The sequence below is a fragment of the Danio rerio genome, chromosome 8 (genome assembly GCF_049306965.1).
Source record: "Danio rerio strain Tuebingen ecotype United States chromosome 8, GRCz12tu, whole genome shotgun sequence".
Taxonomy (NCBI): Eukaryota; Metazoa; Chordata; class Actinopteri; order Cypriniformes; family Danionidae; genus Danio; species Danio rerio.
The window spans coordinates 38,644,757-38,667,283 of NC_133183.1; the positions used below are offsets into that span (position 1 = coordinate 38,644,757).

At 34.2% G+C, this 22,527-nt stretch overlaps 2 protein-coding genes across 3 annotated transcripts in view; both read left to right on the forward strand.

Annotated features, from left to right (window-relative positions):
- Nucleotides 1-22,527, forward strand: part of LOC141375737 (E3 ubiquitin-protein ligase RBBP6-like) — a 307,115-nt gene that overhangs the window by 47,320 nt on the left and 237,268 nt on the right. The window lies entirely within an intron of this gene.
- Nucleotides 16,458-20,887, forward strand: LOC141375732 (E3 ubiquitin-protein ligase RBBP6-like). 2 transcript variants are annotated; one of them, XM_073910659.1, is made up of 7 exons: nt 16,923-18,259; nt 18,453-18,549; nt 18,653-18,728; nt 18,868-18,956; nt 19,033-19,093; nt 19,196-19,335; nt 19,431-19,692. In XM_073910659.1, exons 1-7 carry the CDS (start codon nt 18,100-18,102, stop codon nt 19,603-19,605), a joined length of 798 nt encoding a protein of 265 aa, XP_073766760.1. In that variant the 5' UTR covers nt 16,923-18,099; the 3' UTR covers nt 19,606-19,692. The 2 variants fall into 2 exon arrangements, with proteins under 2 accessions (XP_073766761.1, XP_073766760.1); XM_073910660.1 differs by lacking the exon at nt 19,033-19,093 and having other exon boundaries at nt 16,458-18,259; nt 19,431-20,887.

Here is a 22,527-nt window from a genome sequence, read left to right on the forward strand (position 1 = left end):
GACGCCGAAGAAATAGTAAACCTGCCTAAACTGCTAAAAAGAGTCACGACTGTCCTGTGTAATGATAAGACGGCCACCCTGTCACTCATGCCCAACATGAAGACAGCCATCCATAAAAACCTCTCAGACAGATACACATAAGTTCAGGATTATCTTATAGAACTGCTGATTACCTGGAAATGTAGATTTTTTTTTGCACACACAAAAAACGCAAGTGACCAAGCAAAGCCTTAAGCTCTCACTGTTAAATTCAATTGAATAGAAAGCTTATTTTTTTGCACCTTTACTTAAATTGTTCCTTAATTTTGTCTCTGTCATTACAATAATATTTTTTAAGAAGTTTTTTAATTGTTTTATTTTCCAGAGACAGGCCTGTTTAATTTATTTTCTAAAAGAAGGTTCAGTTTAACAAGTTGAAACAAAAGAAATACATAAAAAATAGTTTACTTGGTAAAATTTGCATTTCAGTTAAATTTTCAATTTTTATTCCAAATATCGTGATACATATCGAATCGTGAACACTATATCGTGATACACTTCGTATCGTGAGCTGAGTGTATCGTTACACCCCTAATATATGATATTGACTATTTGCTAAGAGGAAATGCCTAGTTTCTAAAAAAAATGTTTTTAAAGAGAGGGAGGCAACCTTTATTAAGACATGTGCAACCTATTAAATGCTCTTCAACAGAGCCATGAGGTAGGAGAATATGGGTGAAGTAGCGCTAGTTGTGGTAAATGATAATCGACAGGCTAACCAGGGTTTGGGAAAGGGCGACTAATAGTGGTGTAACGGATCCAAAATCTGCAGTTCGGATCACTCTACGTTTTTTGAGTTATGGATCGGACCATTTTTTGGATCAGCAAAAAAGGGAGGAGACAATTTGCTTTCCATTTATACAAAAATGTTACTGCATAAAACATTGCTTTTAACAAACAGAAAATAGAACCTGTAATTTTAATAAAAAATAAAAATCAGGAAATAACCAGCTAAAAAAAAGTATTCAATATGAAATATGATCTTTGCTACTGTTGCTGATAATGCAAAATATATAGAAATCTTGCACAACATATATTTATCTTCAATTAATGATTCAACAATTCACACATAAAACTTCATGTTTCATTATACTGTAGGTGTATTATATTTGAAAACCTATTCAATTACATAGTTTTGATGTTTGTTTGTCGCCATCTGTTGGTTACACAATGTAGTTGCTTTCACCAGCATCTTGTTTCATTAAACAGTGATTTTATTCTTACCATAATGAATGCATTAATGCAGGCTAAACAAACAGTGACAAAAAAACACCTTAATAGCCAAAAGCATTTATGTAGGTCCCACAACGTCATCATTATATTTTACAGGGAAGCCAAAATGCTTTCATTCATGCAATTTGAATGACACGGGAGGCGATCTCTCTGCGATTGTTATAAATGTTGGATTAACCTACAAGTTCAAAAAAAGTTATTAATCTACGGGTCACGCGCATTCCGAACCGTGGGTTGTGATCCGTATCGATCACGGATCAACAGTGATCCGTTACACCCCTAGTGACTAACGTCACAAATAAATAAATACAAATGAATTCTATTAAGATGTTGCTAACATTTGAAAATAACTTTATTATATATTTAAAATACCTATTTAGAGAAATAAGATAAACATCATCAAAACACACGAGGCACTTGTGACTTTATTTAACATTTGCATTATTTTAAATTTTTTTTAAATGTTTCCTAAAAATAAATGTATTTCCCATCTGATATCCAATGGGGAGAAAAAAAATAAGAATAAGTTCAGCAGACGGTATATTAGAACTCGAGTTGATGATCAATCGCGTCAAAACATGTTGCTGTGCATTACAAGCTACACCACTGGCGCTATTTAGTTATGTTGTCTCTGTCGGTCAGACATCACTTGTCTGACAAAATTTGTGTAAATGGCTTATTCCATCAATGTGTGTTATTAACCATTGGTTAATCAGGCCCTGGATAGTGTACAATCTTTAATAGTTTTAACTTTTCACTAATATGGAAATCATTAATATTAGCATTTTTTAGACTCTTAAATTAAACATTAACATTTTAAAGTGTGGTTTTCAATTAGGACATTTCTTTTTATTATTATTATTATTTAAATGTTATTTGTTGACATTTATAATGTCTTGTCATCAAATCATCGTTCATGACTTAATTTTTTTGTGTTAAATTAAACTCCTTTTTGCATCTTAACATTTTATACACTATGCTTATAATGAAACAATAACTGGGGACTACCTGCAGTAAGAAAAAACATGTACAAAACTTTGGTACCTTTGATGTCACTGATGTACCTCCACGTAAGCATGTCTTTATCCTTCCCCAACCTCACATGATGAGCAGCATCTTTCAAAGGATTTAATCCTCTGCTTTGACTCTTACCACCATTCATTCACTGTTAAAATATTATATAAGGTTAAACTTCACAGTTTATAATATCAATACAATACCACATATGCAAAGCAGTATTAATATATGTGACGTAGTGTAAAATTCTCTAAAGAAGACCAAAACAGAAAATAGTAATATAGTTATCAAATTTCATAATACAGTTATCACATTTCAAACCATTTAACAAAATATAAGTTAGTAGTGCACTATTTTGACAATTTGATCAAATAAAGTTATTTAACTTGGGTAAGTTAACCTCTTTTCATAATAAAAGTTCATTTATTCAAATGTACAGTTTAACTGAACACAAGTTTATCACAAAAAAACATTAGAAAAAATAAAACCACACATTTACATTACTAAATTCAAACATTTTGTTCAATCATGCTTAATAATTCAAGTTTAGTAAATTGTTTCTACGTCATATTTATGTTTAATATACCTTGTTACCATGTTATTTATACCATATTCGAATGGTCATTGCTTCTCACATAAAAGTATGTGTAGAAAAAAAATCACAGTTACATAGTGCATCTATCATAACGTTACATCTCATGGAATCAGACGGCGAATTGTTTACCGCGGAGGAGTGAGCTCTACCCGGTTCTGGGTTAAATCGACACCGGCGCTTCCGAGCCAGATACAGGCCGAGTGCGTGCTATTATTAGCAAATACACATTTTGAAGAACTACTTCTGATGCTGCCATTACAAACACCTATTTCTAACGTTTATTTGTTCTCATCTTCTGTTCCCAGTCACTAATTATTATTGTCTAAAACAGTACGCGCCGGATATAAATATATAAATAAACTTGCTATTTTGAATAACAAGTGGAATAATACAGTACATATAATAATAAATAATTGATAGATTAGATTAGTAAATAGATTACATTGCGACTGCTGCAATTTGCGCTTTAATGTTTAGCTGGTCAACTGTATGGTATGGAAATGTTACATACCTACTATATGAACCCGTCTCATACAGCTGCCATTGCAAGGCTCAGACACTTTGTAGAGAGGAATTTAACACAACTGCCTCTAGGAGTCGCCAATGGAAATAAAACAGACACGCACAAAAAATGTGCGTACGCCTGCCAGAAAGCTGCCGTGAAGCTGCGCACATTCCCACGTTCAGTTCATCGTTAGTAAATCCAAACGTGAGCGATTCTGAGCGTGAAACCTGGCGTACGCAAAGTTTTTGTGCGTACGCAGCGTTGATACATGAGGCCCCAGATCTACAAACACATTACCGTTTTTTAGTCAAAGTAAGGACCAGTTCTACACACACATTACCGGTTTTTAGGCAACGTGGGGATCAGATCAGCACCCTTACTAATATTAAATTTTAAACCTCAATCAAGTAATTTGACAGTAAACTGCTTTAGAATTTTCATTTGAAGAGCAGGTCAGTTTATAAAAAATGTAATTTGAATACAGAAGGAACCTCAAGATCCAAACAGGAAATGGTCCAGAATAGATTTAATAAATTTTATATTTATTATAAATAATTTCCACAAAACCTTTAAACACAAAAAAAAAGCAGTAAACACAAAATCCATGAAACTCTCTTGCTTGTCTAAAAGCAGTTCTCATTGGGTATAACAAGCTTCCACATAACTCTTCCATGTCTGCGTGCACATTTAGTTAAGTGCAATAGCAAATAATATTAAACGGTTAGTTCACCTCAAAATGAAGATTCTTTTATTAATTCCTCTCCTTCAAATTGTTTCAATCCCTTGCTGTCTATGGAGGATGAGGAGTTCTTGCACTTCATCTAAGTTATCTTCCTTTGAGTCTGAAGAAGAATGAAGGTCTCAGGGGATTAGAGTGAGATGAGGGCAAGTAATTAATAATATAATGTACATTTTTGGGTAAACTCTTAAAACCCACCAGTATGTTCTATTTCTGTTTCTGTCGTATTTTAACTATTTGAAAAAAAAAACATTAAAAATATTTTAAAATATATTAATAAAGAACTGAACCCCACAAATGCAAAGAGACCTTCATCATATAACCAAGCCACCAAAACTCCAAATAGACATCATTTGTTAAGCATTAACTCTACATTAATAGTAAGCAGTTTATAAACACAGCTAGATGCTCTATTGTTGACTTATAAGCATGTGTAATGTGCTAAATTTTTGTGTTTTCATACTTTGTTTATAATCCATTTTTCATAACTAAATGAAGTATTGCATTATTTACAAACTGTCTAAGAATAATTGGTGTTTTTTAAGATCATTAAGAATGAGTAAATAAATGATTAAAAAACTATATAAATGAACATTTATACATTTACTATTCAGGCATATAATCAGGGCTAAAAAAAAAAGAAAAAAAAAAAGAAAATCCAATCGGTTCACTCTACACACAGCCCCACTCCTTGGTATCGAGCGCAGGCCCGGCCCTACATTTAGATGTTGTATAATATGAAATAGCAGTAAAAATTATGAAAATTGTTATGAAATAGTTTTTCAGTCATGTAGCCTAATACAAATATTTAGTACACTGCACAGTGCAATTATTATTTAAATTTATTATATCCATTATTATTAATATTAGTAAAATCTTTTTAAAAAATTTACTTTAGGCTATACTGCTATTTGCTCATGCAAAATTAAACACCAGAAAATATATCGTAGGCCTATATTAAGAGCTAAATTACAGTTAGCATCATAATTAGTTCAATTATGTGCTGTAGGCTATTGATTGACCAACACCCCCTGTATACAGTTTACACACTGCAGGTCTACAGTTCTGATGTGTATTTTGAATTACTTGTTTTAAATGACAGTAAGACATGCTATATTTAGTTTTTATAGTAAAATATACATTATAATCCAGTACAAAGTAAAATAATATTTATTAGTGGCCTATTGGCAGCGTATAGCCGTTAAGCTTATAGTCTAAGCATGTCATTTATTTATTATTAACATAAATTACAAACTAGCATCCTTATGAATTTATTTCGTTTCTGTATATTTTTATCAAACGAAAAATGCAATGATTTATACTTTGGTTTTAATTTTATTAGAAATTTAATAGCCGTTTAGGCAACACTACTTCTACATGTCATTGGCTCTGATTGCGTTTTTTACAGATAACCTATTTACAAAGATTTTTATTAAACAAGTGCACCACCACAAGATATTTTTGTAGGTGTAAAAATCTAAAAAGTATCATTATCATATTCTTGCCTTATTCATCTTTAATATAAATATAAAATTTAACACATTCATTGATTAAACTAGGGATGCTAACGATTACTCGATTGATTTATTGTCGGTAACCCTTTAAAACCGATAGACCTTATCGATGACCGATTAAGCATGGGCATTTAATAAGTTATGCTTTGCTCTTTGAGATGCGTCCACGATTTCACACATTACATAATCAAGTGTGCGCAGTTTAGGCTACGTTACCCTATGGAGTCGTGCACTCTCTTGACTTTGCATATTGGTTATGCACATATTGGTCATACCTATTATGCTCAGATCTCGTTTATCCGCTGGTGCTGCCATTAATCCGCTGGTCAAGTAATCAAAAAGTAGGCTACATGACGTTTAATTATGGGCAGGTTATTAAGACCAAACATTGGTTGTGCAAACTGTATTACGTTCTCTAAAATTTTAAAGTGTTTTAAGCTACATTATCTTTTATAGACTGGCATAGGCCTAAATACGCATCACGGCCAGACATTTATAGTTTATATAAAAACGAGCGTCACCGTCGCATTTGTTCACATGCTTTAAATTAATGCTTTTTGTCTCCCAAAAATAATATAATAAAGAGAACGATAAAATAACATTATTAACCGTTTAACTGTAAACATTTCTGTTCAGAACGATTAAAGTTGATCTTTTTTTTTCGGTTTTCGTTTCTGTTCCTGAAAAATGTCATTTGATTCTGTTTTTCGTTTCCGTTCCTTGAACCGGTTTGGAGCCCTGTATATAATACGTTTTTCTGCATGTTAAATAATGCTTTATTAACTCAACTTCATGCAGTTCTGAGATCTAATCTAAAGTGAGGAATATTGATGCTTTATAAATCCCTTATAAATGACAATTAAAGGCTCAGAATCATTCATTTATTCATTTATTTTCATTTTGGTTTTCTCTCTTTATTAATTCGGGGTCGCAACAGCGGATTGAACCACCAACTTATCCAGCACGTTTTTATGCAGCGGATGCCCTTCCAGCTGCAACCCATCCCTGGGACACATCCATACACATACACACTCATTTACTACGGACCATTTTAGGCTACCCAATTCACCTGTAACGCATGTAGGAGCACCTGGAGGAAACCCACACCAACACAGGGAGAACATGCAAACTTTACACAGAAATGCCAACTGACCCAGCCAGGGCTCGAACCAGCGACCTTCTTGCTGTGACAGCACTACCTACTGTGTATCAAATAAACAATAAGTGTTTGCAATCATACCTAAACAAATACAATTACTGTAAATTTTAAACATTGCTGAATAACAGGAGTGTCGAAATACAACATCATTTGATAAAACAACAATATAATAATTTAACAATACATTACGTGTAAAGCAATTTTATATTTAGACAAGATTGCAATGATTTACTTTTCATTTGATACAGTTTCATTTGAGCATCTTGTAATAAGTAGAAATTAATAGTCATTTTTTCCCTGTATATAATGTAACTGAGCCTTATATTGTCATTTATAATGGATTTATAAAGCATGAATAGCCCTCGCTTTAGATTAGATCACAAAACTGCATGAAGTTGAGTTCATAAAGCATTTATTAACATACTAAACAACTTATTATATGCCTGAATAATAAGAATTATCAATGTTATTTTGAATAGTTTATTAATCATTTACTTGCACATTCTGAATTATCTAAAAAAAAAACACCTACTACTTTTAAATATCTGGTTTGTTAATGATGTATTTTTCATTACTAAATTAAGTATTGCATTATTTACCAAGTATGAAAACAATCATTAAGCACATTATAATTGTGCTTATAAGTCAATAATATTTGTAATTTATATTTATAAATATAATTTATAAACTGCTTACTAATGTCTATTAATGTAGCGTTAATGCTTAACAAACGTTCAACTAACTATTTGCTAATGTTTCATAAATAATTCATTGTGTGCAGTTATTATAGTGTTACCCAACATTTATATATCTTATTAATCAGGCATATAGTAATGGTTACTCTGTCTAATAATAAATGCTTTATTAACTCAACTTCATGCAGTTTTGTGAGCTAATCTAAAGTGAGGACTATTGATGCTTTATAAATCCCTTATAAATGACAATTAAAATCTCAGCTATATTCTACACAGAAAAAAAGAAATAAATTAAAAGGGGGAGTGATTTATAGCTTTATATATATATATACATATATATATATATGGTGAAGCAGTGGCGCGGTAGGTAGTGCTGTCGCCTCACAGCAAGAAGGTCACTGGGTCACTGGTTTGAACCTCGGTTCAGTTGGCATTTCTGTGAGAAGTTTGCATGTTCTCCCTGCATTCGTGTGGGTTTCCTCCGGGTGCAAAGGCACAGTCCAAAGACATGCTACAGGTGAATTGGGAAGGCTAAATTGTCCCTAGTGTATGAGTGTGACAGGCCCATATGACAGGCTGGCCGGAAGGTGTAAAAAAGTCGTTATCATATGGACAAGTCTAAAACTGAAGGCCTTGTTCCAAAAAGAGCCGACCCCGCAATCATATGGGACTAAGGCCAAAGAAGATATATATATTTTTTTTTTTTTCCATTAATTTCAAGATACACAAATGAAACTATCTAATGAAAAATAAATCTTTGCAATCTTATCAAAATATAAAATTACTGTACAGTGCAAACATCACAGAAACACTGAAATGAATCTTGTCATATTGTTAATTGTTGTTTTGAAATGATGTTGTATTTTTATTTTGCAATGTTTAAACTTTACAGAATTTTTTAAATAAGATTGCAAAGATTTATTGTTCATTAGATACTGAGCCTTAAATTGACATTTATAAGGGATTTATCAACTATAAACAGTCCTTAGGTCACAAAACTGCATGAAGTTGTGTTATTATAGCATTTACTAACACACATGGTTACAATTACTATATGCCTGAATATAACATGTATAAATGCTCATTTGAATAGTTTATTAATCATTTAATAACTCATTCTGAATTATCTTAAAAACCACCAACTACTCTTATATACAAATAGTTTGTAAATAATGCAATACATAATATAGTAATGAAAAATGAATCAGTAACAAAGCATGAAAATAGAATTAAGTCAAGTCAAGAATACAGCGTTTGAAGCTGTATTTATAAACTGCTTCCTAAAGTCTATTAATGTAGAGTTAGTGCTAAACTAATGATGTATAGTGTATACTTACTATAAAAGTGTTATTCAGATTTTTTATCTAAAGAGCCGAGATTCAGTTTTTAATATAAAAATCCAAAGCTGACCAATCTCTGGTTTTTAGAGCCAATGGTTCAGTTTTCACCACAGCATGTACTTCCTGTTTGCTCCAGGATCTTCTCTTTATGGGACCTATGGGTGGTTAAAATATAAAAAAGTGGTTTTAGTTGCATAAATGTTCAGTCATTTTTACAACATGTGCTGTTATGTTAGTTTAATATTGTGATAGAAAATGCTAGAAAAATATGTCTTGCCTATTATTAAAAATACTTAAGATGGAGATGGATTAAAAAATACTTCCTAATAACTCCAAATCTGGTTAATGGGGTTACACTTTATTCCATAGTCCAGTTTAGACATTCTTCTAACTATGCGTAACTCTGCAACTACGTTAATTATCTCACCGTAAAGTATTATGTATTAGAGTATTTCAATAAGACTAACGCTCATCTGATTATCAGTAGAGTATTAGCAGACTGTTAGCTCAAGTTTAGCTCAAAACACTACACTGTAACAGATATCTGTTCATTACCAGTTCCTGTATTTTGTGATTTACAAGTGTTTTTTTTTTGTTTGTTTTTTTGTGGTGGTGAATTGCATTATGGGATGTTGATCTCTGCTCTGTGCACTTTTGATGTTGAAAATTCAACTCTACAGTTTAACAAAGTGCCTTTTACTGACATTTTAGTAGTTTGAAATAATATAATGTATAAGAAATAATATATAGAGATAAATAAGTCTTTAGAATAACAGAAAATGTACCGGCAGTTTATTACAAGGTTTCTGTAGCATAATATACAACAACAACCCAAACAAAAAGTCACTTTTTTTTACTTTTTAAGATTAAAAGTTGTTGGAAGAAAGATCAAGATCCCATAATGCAATTCAAAAGCAGAAACAAACAGATTTCATAAAAACAAATTATGAAAAACTGCTAATTTAATTATTATTACTTATTTTTATTAATTTTAGAGTGTAGAGTATTAGCTGACAGTTAAGGTTACCTCAATAAAACCAACTCTCATTGGTCTCAGTAAATAGTACAGCAGACTGTTAGGTTACGCTCAAAATTAGTACAATATGACTAATTCTTATATAAATTTAGTAGAGCATTAGCAGTGTTGATTCTAACAGACAGTCTAATACTGTTAGTTGACAAGTAGTTGCAGTTACTTGTAGTTAGTAGTAGTAGTAAAGTAAATTATCAAAATAAAGTGTAACCAGATATGCAATTAGTATATTTTTCCAAAGTATTTAGCAATATTGTTTAACTAACATGAAATGAGACATCAAGTGCAACTGTACTGAAATCATCATGGAAGTAATGTGCTTCTGTCCTGTTTTACCCTACATGTTATGTAAATGAGCTTGTGCATTTGGACTTGTACAATAACACAAGTCAGTCACAAATTAACTTTAATGATCATACCTCTCTTTTTTGTGAATGCTGGGTCTGCATCACTATCTTCACAGACACTGTACCATGGTGATGATACTTGAGGGGACTCTGAAAGTAAAAATCAAGTCTGAGAGTTGACTTCTCTGCATAAAGCTTACCAAAATATTTATTTGATTTTGTGTTGTTCTTTTTAATGGGTAAAAGCGTGTGATGGTAGCTTAAAAATAGTTTTCAAACATAGCACATACATATCATGATAAAAATAAACATTCTGAAAAAAGAAAAAATCTGATTAGAAAAATAAATAATATTTTTACCTTTTAGATTGGACTTCACCTCCTCCAAAATCACGATCCACTGTAACTTTCTCTGAATGTAAAAACCCACACAAAAATACATCATTTAAAACAATATGGTATATGTTTGCAAATACAAATGTGTATATAACATCCAGAAAATCTGGCACTGTATTACATGTTTGTGTGTAAACCCACGATTTGATCAAGATTCCCCCCTTTAAAATCTGCTGAGCGTCTGTTTTCAAGTCCCAGAAAAACTGAGTTGTGGGAACAGAGCAGTTCTCTTCTGCAGTCATACAGTCATAACACACACATACATATGAAGAGTTTGGTTGCAAAATGCGATAAACGGCATTTTTTGACATTTGGATTTTATTATTGGAAATCACTGTTCAGATGTACCTTAATCTATGTGTCAATTGCTGCCATTAATAACATTTAAGAATGCACATTTTAGGCCAAGTACAAAACGTATTTTTTTTCACAAAACGCAATATCCGTCAGACCAGTTTCTTTACAAAGTGCGATATAACAGTTAGAGAGCGTTCAGGATGCGGCGCGAGCTCAGCATCCCCTGGGAAGAGAGTCATCGCCGGTGAAGTGCTCAGAGTTTGCTCATTGATTTAGCGATAGAAGATGAAGTCTTCAACTTCACAAAAAATTATAAAAAGGCCACAAAAGTGGACCAGAATAAGATACTTCTGCGTCAACAATACACAAATGCAGCAGGGAACGAGTCTCCGCTGATGTCAAGAGAAGGCCTAGGAGCGCCTTTTTTCCTACTCCCCATCACAAGATACCTGTCTGCAAGTGTTCTTTATAAGTTTATTTTTTAAATAATTTCTTAAATGTAGCTGAGTAGCCTATCTGAAGATTTATTTATGTGGTTGCACCTATTATTTAAAATTAATTCTTGTTGTTGTTGATTTATTACAAAGGAACTTAAAGGGCACATGTTGTTATGGAGAAAACGGTTTAGCTTTTTCACAACCAAATAAATAAGCTATTATTATTATTACAGTGAAATAATTCATTAAATATGACATAGCGAGGCAAGTTTGTGTCACGGACTCAGCTCCGCCCGCTCTAATCATACAGGTTTGGTTTTCTGCAGCGGTGTGGAAGGAGCCGCCCCCCACTCTTTCTGTACCAAGCTAAAGGTCATTTATCTAACTAACTTAATCTTACTTATCAAACAAAACATTGATTCACTAGCTTTTGGTAATGGTATTAATGTAGTATAATATAGCCTAAGGTGGATGTAGCGTTTTGCAAAAAAAAAAAAAAAAAAGTTATGTTATGTTATGTTGTGTACATTCTGGCCAAATCTAACTTAGAATCTTATTATTATTAATCAATCTTTGCATATATTATTCCATGTTTGACAATGTGGGTTGGATTAATATGTAGCATTTTGGCATGTCTTTTTTTACTTAATTATAGACATAAAATTAAATAAAAAATATCCTGGATTTGAAAATATTGTGTTCCTGGCCTTCACTGAGCTCAAGTTATAGTTTAATGTACAAAAATTGTGAATGAACTTGACTGTTGATGTCCTGAAAAATAATGTCAAAATTACCAACATTTTTTTTAAATGGATATATCTCGTTCTGCAATGAAACTCTTTATATACAGTTGAAGTCAGAATTATTAGCCCCCCTGAATTATTAGACAGCTTGTTTATTATTTCCCCAATTTCTGTTTAACGGAGAGAAGATTTTTTTCAACACATTTCTAAACATAATAGTTTTAATAACTATTTCTAATAATCATTTCTAATAATGGACTTATTTTCTCTTTGCCATGACGACAGTAAATAATATTAGACTAGATATTCTTTAAGACACTTCTATACAGCTTAAAGTGAAATTTAAAGGCTTCACTAGGGTAATTAGGTTAACTAGACAGGTTAGGGTAATTAGTCAAGTTATTGTATAATGATGGTTATATGAAATGATATATATATATGAAAGTATATACAGTTGAAGTCAGCCCCCCATAAAAGCAGTTTTAATTTTTTATGAACCATTTTAAGGTCAATATTATTATCCCTCCAATAACTTGCCTAGTTACCCTAATTAACTTAGTGAAGCCTTTAAATGTCACTTTAAGCTGTATAGAAGTGTCTTGAAAAATATCTAGTCAAATAATTTTTACTGTCATCATGGCAAAGAGAAAATAAATCAGTTATTAGAGATGAGTTATTAACACTGTTATGATTAGAAATGTGTTTAAAAAATCTGCTTTCCATTAAACAGAAATTTAGCACAAGAAATAAACAAGGGGGCTAATAATTCTGACTTCAACTGTATATAATTAAAAATATATATTTTATATATAATTTTATAAATATTTTATAAAAAATATTTACATATTTTTATATATAATTTATAATTTTTATTTTGAAAAATATAATTTAGACAGTAGTACTCAAGGGTCCAGGGGTCTGTTCTTCGGACCTCGCTTAAATAATCTAAGAATATATTACAGATCCTGGATCTTTTAATCTTGATAACTCATCTTAGGCTAATTTGGTTCTTCAAAAAAGTTTGCGAATCAGATTAAACTGATCTGAGAGGTGTTGTGACTGTGTGTTGTGACAGATCTATCGATCCTCAAAATCATTATCAGCAATACAACGATTGGCTGACGGCACAGCAGCTTGATGACATCTGATTAATGCACAGTTATCAAAATTACATGAAATCCGTAGTAAACGGTTCGTTAAATCTGATATGCAATAACAGAGTTGTGAGTTACGTGCTGGAGCAGAGCAGTTCTCTTCCTCTGTCATATGGTCATCCTTCAATAAAAGCTGAATATAAAAAATATATATTAGTTAGACAGCAGTACTCAAGGGTCGTGGTCCCCACTATGTCAGACCTTACTGTGTGTGTATTGAGGACTAAGTGTGTTTCACAGCTTCTCTAACATGCCTCTGGTCCCCACAATGTCAGTGCATATGTTCACCAATTAGGACACACACTCTGTTTCATTTCTATATTTTGATTAAGTTAAATAATTACAATTAAATACACCACTACTACAACAACAACTACTATTACTACTACAACTAATAATATTAATAATAATAATAATAATATAATAATAATAATAATTGTTATTATTATTATTATACACACACCTCATCAGAGTTGTGGGTCTCCTACTGGAGCAGAGCAGTTCTCTTCCTCTGTCATATGGTCATCCTTCCATCCTTCAATAAAAGCTGAATAATAAAAAAAAATATATATATATATTAGTTAGACAGTAGTACTCAAGGGTCCCGGTCCCCACTACGTCAGACCTTACTGTGTGTATTCAGGACTAAGTGTGTTTCACAGTTTCTCTAACATGCCTCTGGTACATGCCTCTGGTCCCCACAATGTTACACTAGTGCATACATTCATACATTAGGACACACACTCTGTTTCATTTCTATATTTTGATTAAGTTAAATAATTACAATTAAATGCACTACTACTACTACATCAACAACTACTACAACTACTACTACTAATAAAAATAATAACAACAACATTAAACACACCTCATCAGAGAGTTGTGGGTCACGTACTGGAGCAGAGCAGTTCTCTCCTTCTGTCATACGGTCATACTTCAGCAAAGCTGAATAAAAAAAATAAAAAAAAATATATTAGTTAGACAGCAGTACTCAAGGGTCCCGGTCCCCACTATGTCAGACCTTACTGTGTGTATTCAGGACTAAGTGTGTTTCACAGCTTCTCTAACATGCCTCTGGTCCCCACAATGTTACACTAGTGCATGGGTTCACCAATTAGGACACACACTCTATTTCATTTCTAGATTTTGATTAAGAAAATAATTACAATTAAATGCACTACTACTACAACAACAACTACTACAACTACTACTACTACTACTACTACTAATAAAAATAACAACAACATTAAACACACCTTATCAGAGTTGTGGGTCACGTACTGGAGCAGAGCAGTTCTCTTCCTCTGTCATATGGTCATCCTTCAATATAAGCTGAAAATAAAAAAAATTATATTAGTTAGACAGTAGTACTCAAGGGTTCCGGTCCCCACTATGTCAGACCGTACTGAGTGTGTATTCAGGACTAAGTGTGTTTCACAGTTTCTCTAACATGCCTCTGGTCCCCACAATGTTACACTAGTGCATACGTTCACCAATTAGGACACACACTTCTACTTCTACTACTACTACTAATAATAATTATTATTATTATTAAATTTAAACACACCTCATCAGAGGGTTGTGGGTCTCCTACTGGAGCAGAGCAGTTCTCTTCTTCTCGTCATATGATCATACTTCAATGAAAGCTGAATATAAAAAACACAAAATAATAATTAGACAGTAGTACTCAGGGCTCCTGGTCCCCACTATGTCAGACCGTACTGTGTGTGTATTGAGGACTAAGTGTGTTTCACAGCTTCTCTAACATGCCTCTGGTCCCCACAATGTTACACTATTGCATATGTTCATAAATTAGGACACACACTAAGTTAAATAATTACAATTAAATGCACTACTACAGCAACAACATCTACTACTACTACTACTACTACTACTACTACTAATAATAATAATACTAATAAACATACCTCATCAGAGAGTTGTCGGAGCAGTTTTCTTCTGCAGTCATATGGGCATCTTTCAATGAAAGCTATTTAAAAACAGCTTTGTTATATAAGTCATGTCATGACTATAAAGCTTTCATGACAGTCTTATGAACCCCCCTTTAAAGTAAAGCATTACCCAATTAATTAAACTTTTTTACCCATTAAGACAAGAAGAAGATATTAAGAGATTGATTTCATTATCTCTTATGGATGATGCAAACTCTTTATTTTTGAACAGATTTACCCTTAATCTATATTAACATTAAAAAACTCTTAGCTTTGCTGAATGTATTAAGGATTAATGTATTAAGTAATCAAAATGTCAAACCTTTCTCCAAGGCCAATCACATGCGCCATAGTCAAACGTTATTTCCTCTCCAAAGAAAATATCCCTGATTGCAAAAAGGCACAAATGAGGTTTTCTCTGAACAACGATCTTACTGACAGTGCAGTTAGGGTGCTGATCGTCCTCATGATCGGCATCAATGCTGCAAAACTAAGAGAAAAGAGCAAGCAACATTTTAATTATGCCCTCTCATAGCAATAAAAAGCTAAACTATGGCATGAATACAAACACAATGAATGTAATATATACATGTACATTTAATTGGGGAAAACACTTAACCACCTGTTCTTGTTTTACCATATAAAGTCAAACATAAAGACAGTATTTTTATTATATCTCATATATGCTTTGCTTCCACAAGCTCTATCATTTGTACTCAACCACAAAACTTCCTTTAATAAATGTGGACAACGCAAACTCTGACCTAAAAGATTTAATGAAATGTGTAGGGTTCAAAAACTACAAAAACCTCACATTAGCATCCTCTCTGTGTGTGAATTATAAATACAGTAAACCTTTTGAAGTGGATCAGAACCTTTCCTCAATGTTGTTCTAATACTATTGAACACCTGTTCTTCTTTCTTAGGACAGTTTTAAAGAACTTTTTTTCCACTTCGATTGTTTACAGGTCACACTTTACAATTAGGTTTTATTAGTTAATGTACTTACTAACATGACCTAGTAATGAACAATGCATGTACAGCATTTATTAATCAGTTTAACATTTACTAATTACTAATGCATTATTCAAATCTACATTCATGCTTGTACCAGTAATAATGCATTGCAATAATTAATGCATTGTGCGTGTTCAACTAGTAATGAACAACTTTATTTTCATTTACTAAAGTTAACAAACATGAACAAATACTGTAATAAAGTATTATTTATTGTTCATGTTAGTAAATGCATTAACCAGCATTAACTAATTTAACCTTATTGTAAAAGGCTACCAGTTGACAGCAAATAAATAAATAAAACACACACAGTGAACATTTATGTATTATAATTATTTATCTAAAATAAAACGTTTCTACACGTCATAGAACAATAAATTAAGTACATTTCTAGGACCAGATAGCCCCACATTTTAATTATAACCTCTAACGTTATATTACTACATTAACGTATAAATAGTATATAATAGTGTTATTTCAGGATTAACGTTAAATGTTTAAAGCAATTAACCATTTAAAAAGTACGATACAAGAACTATGAAAACATACCTTAGTAACCTTCTATATATTCGGTTTCCAGTGAATGGGTCTTGTCAGTGGAGCTGGTGATGTGTTTCTCCGCATCTTTTAATGGTTTTATCCTCCGTCGATCCATTTAGCCGCCCGGTGATTGGTGACTGTCTGACCGCGGCTCATGCACTCCACCCCGGCCTCTGACTCACGTAGCACCGGGCAGTTAGCACGTTAGCACATTAGCGCGAGTAACTTTTACTCGTGTAAACAAGTTAAATTACATACCGAACTGTAGTTTGTGTCTTATCAGTGTTATATTAATACGTAATTTGAAACAACATCGATTAAAACACCCAGGAAATTCGTTAAAACATTTAATTAACTATACCTGATAACTGTCAAAATATGCAACATAAGTATTTGTCATATAACCTATTTTATTACATTATGATGGTGAAAAACATTCTAACTTACCCAAAAATTCGAATAATTTGATGATAGATCTTAATTAAGTTGATTAAAGTCGGATTCACTTATGAGATTGCGCATGTGCAGTAGGCAGAGTGTGTGAATTGCGTCAAGTGTGTGTCAGGGTGCAGTACCGCCATCCGACTACAGGACCGCTATAGAGCAGTGCGCCGACACACACTTACACACTCAATTCAGGTAAATGGTCAAGGTGGGGATCAGTGAAAAAACTGCACTAGGCATATCAGCAACGCCCCCTGAGTCTTTTAAAGGCAAAACATAGTGGGGACCGGGCGATCGGTCAGAACGCACAGAGACGAGCTTTTGTGCAAAAATGAACTTAAAGGTGCCTTTAAAAAAGTGTCAAAGTACTTTTGAAAACAAAAAAGCAAACCCCCAATAGGTGGCAGCAAGAGGCCGCTTTATTTGAGTAAAGCATTGAACGATTCATTCAGCCAAAGAAGCCAATAGGATGAACGGACAGTTGAATCAATCCCTGAATCATCGACTCACCCGAGTCTTCTTGGCGAAGGCCTGAATCGTTCGTGCAGGGAAACGTCGCTGTGTATTATTCAGAGATGGCCAACTGTTCTGCTGTTTATTTTATTATACTTATCGCAATGATTTTACTACTACTATCAATAAAATTAATATTAATAATGATAATATTGCCGGAAGTTGTACAGCGCATGCGTCACGTGTTCATCATCAGCATCCATGACAACCGTCCTGTGGCTGTTGTTTGAATCTCGCTGTGTCGATTGGCATCTGATCTCTGCGTCCTCCGTGACAATTTTTCCAGATTATCGATATTATTGATCGTTGGATACGTCGATTGATCGCCTGCTGTTCCCATCACTCAGGTTTGACCCTTTTTATTACGCTGTGCTTTGTGTTTGTGTTCAGTATGTCTTGTGTTCACTACAGGTTCCAGAGTCGACTCACCTACGACTCGCTCCAGTTTGAAGGCCTCAACATCAGCGCGGGGGAGCTGAAGCGGCAGATCATGAGGAGCAAGAGGCTGAAGTTCTGCCAGCTGAAGATCAGCAACGCCCAGACTGATGAAGGTGAGTTGAGGAAAAGACACTTCAACTGTTCTACGCTAACATTAGATGCGTTACATCAGACACTTCTGGAAGCTGTAAGGTGGTGCTGATGCTGACATGTAGGGATGTTTTGGCTGTTTTAAAAGGCTAATGGCTCTCAAAGTATACCGTGCTCCATAATTATGTGCTGATTCTGATTTTATTTTGCTGTCAGAATACACAGATGATGCTCTCATCCCTAAAAACACGTCGGTCATCATCAGACGGATCCCTGCGGCGGGACTGAAGTCCTCAAACAGAAGATTTGTTGGGTAAGTGCTGTGAAATGAGCACACGCGTCCTCTGTTAGATGTTATATGAAGACTCCTGGTCTGTCCCTGGTGTTTTAGTCACACAAGCTCCTTTGTTTTGCAGACATCAAGCTGGACGCTGGCGTGAACCTTCACCTAGAGCTGATCCTTCACTCCTCTCACTGGAGCAGTTGTTGAAGGTATTGAACAAATGAATAGCACAATAGCAATGTAAAGCACACAATATACGCACACGCACTCAGCTTCTTAGGGAGATTTGAGATTGTTTGAAGGGTTGAGGGTGAAAAAGATTCAAATGTGCAAATGCCTGTGAAACAGACTGAGAATCTGGCTGAGGCAAAGGCGTCAGAGGAGGACAAGCTGAAAGCGGTGATGTACCAGTCCAGCCTGTGCTACTACTCCAGCAGGTGAGCGTTCAGACACTGACAGGTTTGCTTTGTGAGAGATGTCTGAGCTGATTCTCATGGTTCTGATGTTCACTAGTGAGGCCATGAGGCTGCTTGGGATCCCGGGACACCACATTAGGCACTGCCCCACTAATGTGGTAACTGGGTTTTCCAAGCTCACGGTTGCTGTGAACTTGAGCTCTTGTCCTCATCAGTCAGATTGTTTGCTCAGAGTTTGACTGTCACTCCTCAATTCACAGGGCAGCCGCTCCGCGCCGCACAAGCGCATCCGGAAGAGCACAGGGATTCCCCGCAGCTTCCTGTTGGAGGTGGACGACCCAGACCGAAAGGGAGTCATGATAGACGGCAGCGGCCGATACGTCATTCCCATCATAGACGCGTGAGTAAACTGTACTTGGCATAGCCGCATGTTCTAGTGTTTGTCCAAATCTCACATGATGTCTGCTTGTGTGTGTTTGCGCTCGATCTGTTCAGTGAGGCCTATGCTGCTGAGAAGAGAAAGAGGCCGTCCTTCTCCTGCCACACCGAGCCTTTGCCCTCCTCGTCCTCAGCAGGTGCGGCATCTTCGGTCCGGGACGCCGGAGGGAAACGGTCCCGCTCCCCATCTTCACCAGAGACGCGCGGCGACCAGAAGAGACCACGTCGCTGAGAGACCTTCATCCAAGAGACCTGGAGCCGACGTGTAAATATTGTACATAGTTTATTAATAAAAGATAATAAAGATTATAGCCGCATGAACTGTGTGGACTGGTTAACCTTCACTCCAGCAGTGCAACACACACATACACACATACAGGCATACATGGTTTATGATGTCAATGTGACTTTTTGGTGGTTTACGGGGACATACCTTTGCCAACATCCTACGAACATAAAACTTGTGCCAAAAATTTTTATTTGAGCTACAAAAGGCAAACAACGCTTAAAAACAGCAATTTTAGTTTCACAACACACTCAAATTAACTATGTGACATTTCACAGGCTTATGGGGACAGACAAAATCATGGTTTACAAGGTCTGTTTACATGTTACACACAAACCTAGCCCCTTCATGGTTTAAAAGGACTGATTAACACATTTTACATATCACACTATTCTGCCATTGCAGTAAGGGTGACAACAGAACAGACTCTGGCTTTCCTCAGCTAGACACCTGCTAAACCCATCTCAGTTGCTAAGGTTCTGCCTGTCACTTCTTAAATGACAAAATACTATTTTGCTTATAATACACTTTTGATTTAACAATTCTGTAGGCTTATTGTGTTGTATCAGTTAAACAATCTGTTTAATGTACTGTTGAACAATAACCTGAAAAAGACAGCATTTTAACATTAAAGTATGAAGAGTTAATTGTTTAAGGGCTTTTGCTCTTATTTTATAGGACAGTAGATATTTTGAAAGGCAACTTCAGATAAAAAAAGAACATAATTGGCAAAGAACCTTCAACCATGAACAACCAGAAGCACAACTGTACGATAACATATTCATTATTTTATTCTTTTACTTGGCCAGAACACAAATGTTCCCCTCTGTGAACTCTGTGTGGAGTTTGCATGTTCTCTGTGTTGGAGTGGGTTTCCTCCGGGTGCTCCGGTTTCCCCCACAGTCCAAAGACAAGCGGTACAGGGGATTGAATACACTAAATTGTCCGTAGTGTGTGTGTATGAGTGTGTATGGATGTTTTCCAGTGATGGGTTGCAGCTGGAAGAACAACCGCAACGTAAAACATATTCTGGATAAGTTGGTGGTTCATTTCACTGTGGAAACCCCTGATAAATAAAGGGGTTAAGCCGAAAAGAAAATGAATGAATGAATGATTACAGCTTATAAACAAACTAATGGTATTTTAAGATTTAATTAAGTCGTTCAACAGATTATTCTTTTTCAAATTTAAATATTTATACTAGAACACAACATGGTAGTGCACTAGAATACTGTCAAATACAAAACATTGCCACTCAATGACAGAAATAAAAAAATAAACTTTTTTTATTTTACTTTTGAAGTCCAGGAAAACAGCAGGGGAACTAAACATGTATATACATTTTATTATGAAATGCATCAACTATTATCGCTCTGACAAGAACAAAAAAATAGATGGATAAAAATAGATAAAAAGATAGATAAAAAGAAAAAAAGATAAAACTAGACATAAAAGTTTGATTCCACAAATTGAATGATACATACAGAATGATATGAACACAAAACAGATTAAAAACTAAATTTCGTAATGTGACAGTAATATAATGTGTTATAATGTGACTAATTAATATCATACACATTTTCACTTTTTTGTCACAGTGACAATATTTGACCATTTTCAAACATGTAAATAAAAAACAAAAAACATGTCTTTTTGCTACTCAACACTGTTGTAAATGTTTAGTCTGAGGGACTGCATTTGTGGGTTATGTATTTTTGTGTGATGGGTATTGCCCAGGCTCATGAAGCAGACGTGGACCTGGACTGTGGAGCAGTACCAGACTGTGGAGTAGTGGCAGACATGGGTTGAGAAGCAGAGGCAAACTGTAGAGCAATGTAGAGACTACCCTAGAGTGATGATGGACTGTGAAGCACTGGCATGGAACAGAAGTGGGTTTGAAAATGGTTAAATATTGTCACTCTGTGACAAGGAAAAAAAATGAAAATGTGTATAATAATAATCAGTCTTTTGAACTCATTACAGCCTTCACGTCTGCTTTTGTCCATGGTCTTCTCATGTAGGTTGTTCTGCCAGTGCTAGAGCCTGAAAGCAAACAAGATGATTAACTGTTAGCATCACTGACTTTTAATAGATCATATCAACTGTTCATCAATATCGTTTAAAAGTCTCTTTCTTGGAAAAAAGGTTAATCCTTAGGTGTGCACTTACACCATGGTTATACATCACACAACTACATGATTTAACAGCAACATATGCGAGTATAACTTTCAGTAGCTGCTTTGAATCATTGTGGACTATTGAAAGTGATATGACCTTTCCATGTAAAGACTTTTCTTAATTTTAAAAAAAGGCAATCAATAATTTCATAATATTCCCTATTATATTTTTCCACTGGAGAAAGTCTTCCGTTTTTTAGTTTAGCTGAATAATAAAAATGTAAAAACTGCAAAGGTCAATATTATGAGCACAAAAAATAAAATAAAAATATATGAAATTATAAAAATTAAAATTTATTTTTTGATTTTTTTGTCAGCCAGATATCGCAGAGCCCTATTTAAAAATGGCCAGATACAAAAGAGAAAGTGATAAATGGAAGACATTGACGAGAAATGTAGCATAGGAAAAAGCATTTGTGCATTTGCGCTACAAGCACTGCGATAGAAAGTCTGAACGTGTATTGAGTGCTGCTGGAAACATTGCGACTCCAACTAGGTCTGCTTAATCCAGACAATGTGTCAGCATGTTAGCTTTTCTGTCAAATAATTTACCAAAAACAGTGGAGAGTTAGTAGCCTGCGCTGTTTTTTCCTCAACATCTCACTTATATTGTTATCAATAGGCTAATATTTTTTGTTCTTCTTTTTATTATTATCATTATTATTATTTTTAGTTACTATTTATATTATCA